Raw genomic sequence first — 2,404 nt, 5'->3', positions numbered from 1 at the left:
CGGCTTGCGGCCCCTGCGCGACGGGATCCCGTTGCATCCATCTTTTTTAAGGTGCCTGTGCAGGTGGTCGGAGCGGACGAAAGTCTTGCAGCAGCTGTCGCACTGGTACGGCCGCAGCCCCGTGTGCACCCGCATGTGGTTCTTCAAGTCGTAGTTGTGGGCGAAGGCGGCCCCGCACTGCTGGCACAGGTAGGGCTTCTCCCCCGTGTGCTTCCGCATGTGCACCTTCAGCTTGTCCTGCCTGCGGGGACACACGGACACGTCAGGGACTGCGGGGAGGAGGTGACATGGGATGGGTGGCACTGGGAGGGGGCTGGCGCAGCTGGAGTGGGCATGGGCAGCAATACAGGGCTGGAACCAGGCTGAGCAGCTCCTGGTGTGGGGATGGGCATTGGAACGGGGCTGAGCAGCTCCTGGTGTGGGGATGGGCATTGGAACAGGGCTGAGCAGCTCTTAGTGTGGGCATGGGCATTGGAACAGGGCTGAGCAGCTCCTGGTGTGGGGATGGGCATTGGAACAGGGCTGAGCAGCTCCTCGTGTGGGGATGGGCATTGGAACGGGGCTGAGCAGCTCCTGGTGTGGGGATGGGCATTGGAACGGGGCTGAGCAGCTCCTGGTGTGGGGATGGGCATTGGAACAGGGCTGAGCAGCTCTTAGTGTGGGCATGGGCATTGGAACTGGGCTGAGCAGCTCCTCGTGTGGGGATGGGCATTGGAACGGGGCTGAGCAGTTCCTGGTGTGGGGATGGGCACTGGAACGGGGCTGAGCAGCTCCTGGTGTGGGGATGGGCATTGGAACAGGGCTGAGCAGCTCCTGGTGTGGTCATGGGCATTGGAACAGGGCTGAGCAGCTCCTCGTGTGGGGATGGGCACTGGAACGGGGCTGAGCAGCTCCTCGTGTGGGGATGGGCATTGGAACAGGGCTGAGCAGCTCCTGGTGTGGGGATGGGCATTGGAACGGGGCTGAGCAGCTCTTAGTGTGGGCATGGGCATTGGAACTGGGCTGAGCAGCTCCTGGTGTGGAGGAGCAAGTCCTGGTGTGGGGCTGGGCATCGGTGCTGGGCAGCTCCAGGTGTGAGGATGGACACTGGAATGGGGCTGAGCAGCTCCTGGTGTGGGGCTGAGCATCACCCAGTGCAGGGTGTGAGGGTAGGGTCACACACTGTCACATATGGGGTCACACAGTGCCCCATATGGGGTCTGAGCAGGGTTGTGGGGTCACACCCTGCCCAGCCCAGGCTGGTCACAGCTATGGGGTCACACATGGCTCATTCGGGGCCGGGCCAGGGGCCAGCAGGGCCACGTGAGCCATCGCTGCTTCCTGGAGGCAAAGCCAGCCCCGAGCACGTGGCCAGGCAGGGGAGCCCCCCTTCCCTCCCCAGCAGCTCCCGACCCTTCCCAAGGGATCCACCCCATTCCTGCATCGACCACTCAGATCTCCGCCCTGAACGTTCTCCCTTTACCCACAGGATCCCAAAAATCCTAAAGCTCCAGGGAAGGATCAAAGCCCCAAGGTCGTGTCCAGCTCTGAGTGACACACAAAGTGGCTTGTGAAATTAAAATCTGGCATTTTATAACCTCCCAAACTCTTCTCTTCTTTTATGGGAGCTGCTCCTCCCCCTGTGACTGCAGAGGAACCAGGAAACGCCAGGGAGCAAAAATCCCTGAGCAGGGCCGGGCTGGGTGGGGAACACCCGGCTGGAGCAGCCCCCTCCTCCTCCTGCCACACCCCAAACCCCCTCCCAGAGCCAGACCCTCCCACCGAACGGGGAAGGCATTTGTTTCCCGTGGATGGGGAAGGAAAGCAAAGGAATAATAGGGAATAAATAATAGGGAATAAATAATATGGAATAAATAATATGGAATAAATGGAGCTCGGGGCATGGGAACAGCGATGCCAAGGACAGCTCCCTGACCCTGTCCAGGCTTCCCAAAGCTGCTGTGGGAAGAAGCAGGAGGATGTGTTTTGGCTGGAACCTGGTGGTTTAGAAAAGCAGCTTTTTTACAGGGGCCAGGCCCTCCTGGGAGCCAGCACGGAGCAGATCCTAATCCCATGGAATGGGAGCAGATCCTAATCCCATGGAATGGGAGCAGATCCTCATCCTACAGAACGGGAGCAGGGTTCCTCATCCCACAGAATGAGAGCAGGATGGAAAAATGATGAGGTGATCCCACCAACTCCCCCTCCCCACAAGTCCCTGTGCCTCCCCTCATCTCGCAGTGCCAGCAGCTGCCAGGGACCCTGTGGCATCTCCAGGGCCTGCAGTGCCCTGCATGGGGCACAGGGGGGGATGGCTGTGGGGTCGCTGTGGATGTCTATGGGGTGGCTCTGGGGTGGCTGTGGTGTCGCTATGGATGGCTATGGGGTGGCTGTGGATGGCTATGGGGTGGCTGTGGATGGCTAT

General features: G+C 60.6%; 1 protein-coding gene across 1 annotated transcript in view; it reads right to left on the bottom strand.

Moving 5' to 3' along the window:
* ZBTB7A (zinc finger and BTB domain containing 7A) overlaps nt 1-2,404 on the bottom strand; it is a 5,308-nt gene that overhangs the window by 632 nt on the left and 2,272 nt on the right. The window contains 1 exon segment of the mRNA XM_031064744.1: nt 2-241. Within this exon segment, the coding sequence (XP_030920604.1) occupies nt 2-241 (240 nt within the window).

The sequence above is a fragment of the Geospiza fortis genome, unplaced genomic scaffold, assembly GCF_000277835.1.
Source record: "Geospiza fortis unplaced genomic scaffold, GeoFor_1.0 scaffold569, whole genome shotgun sequence".
Lineage (NCBI taxonomy): Eukaryota > Metazoa > Chordata > Aves > Passeriformes > Thraupidae > Geospiza > Geospiza fortis.
Note: the sequence above shows the minus strand (reverse complement) of the source record. Positions and strands in the feature narration are given on the sequence as shown.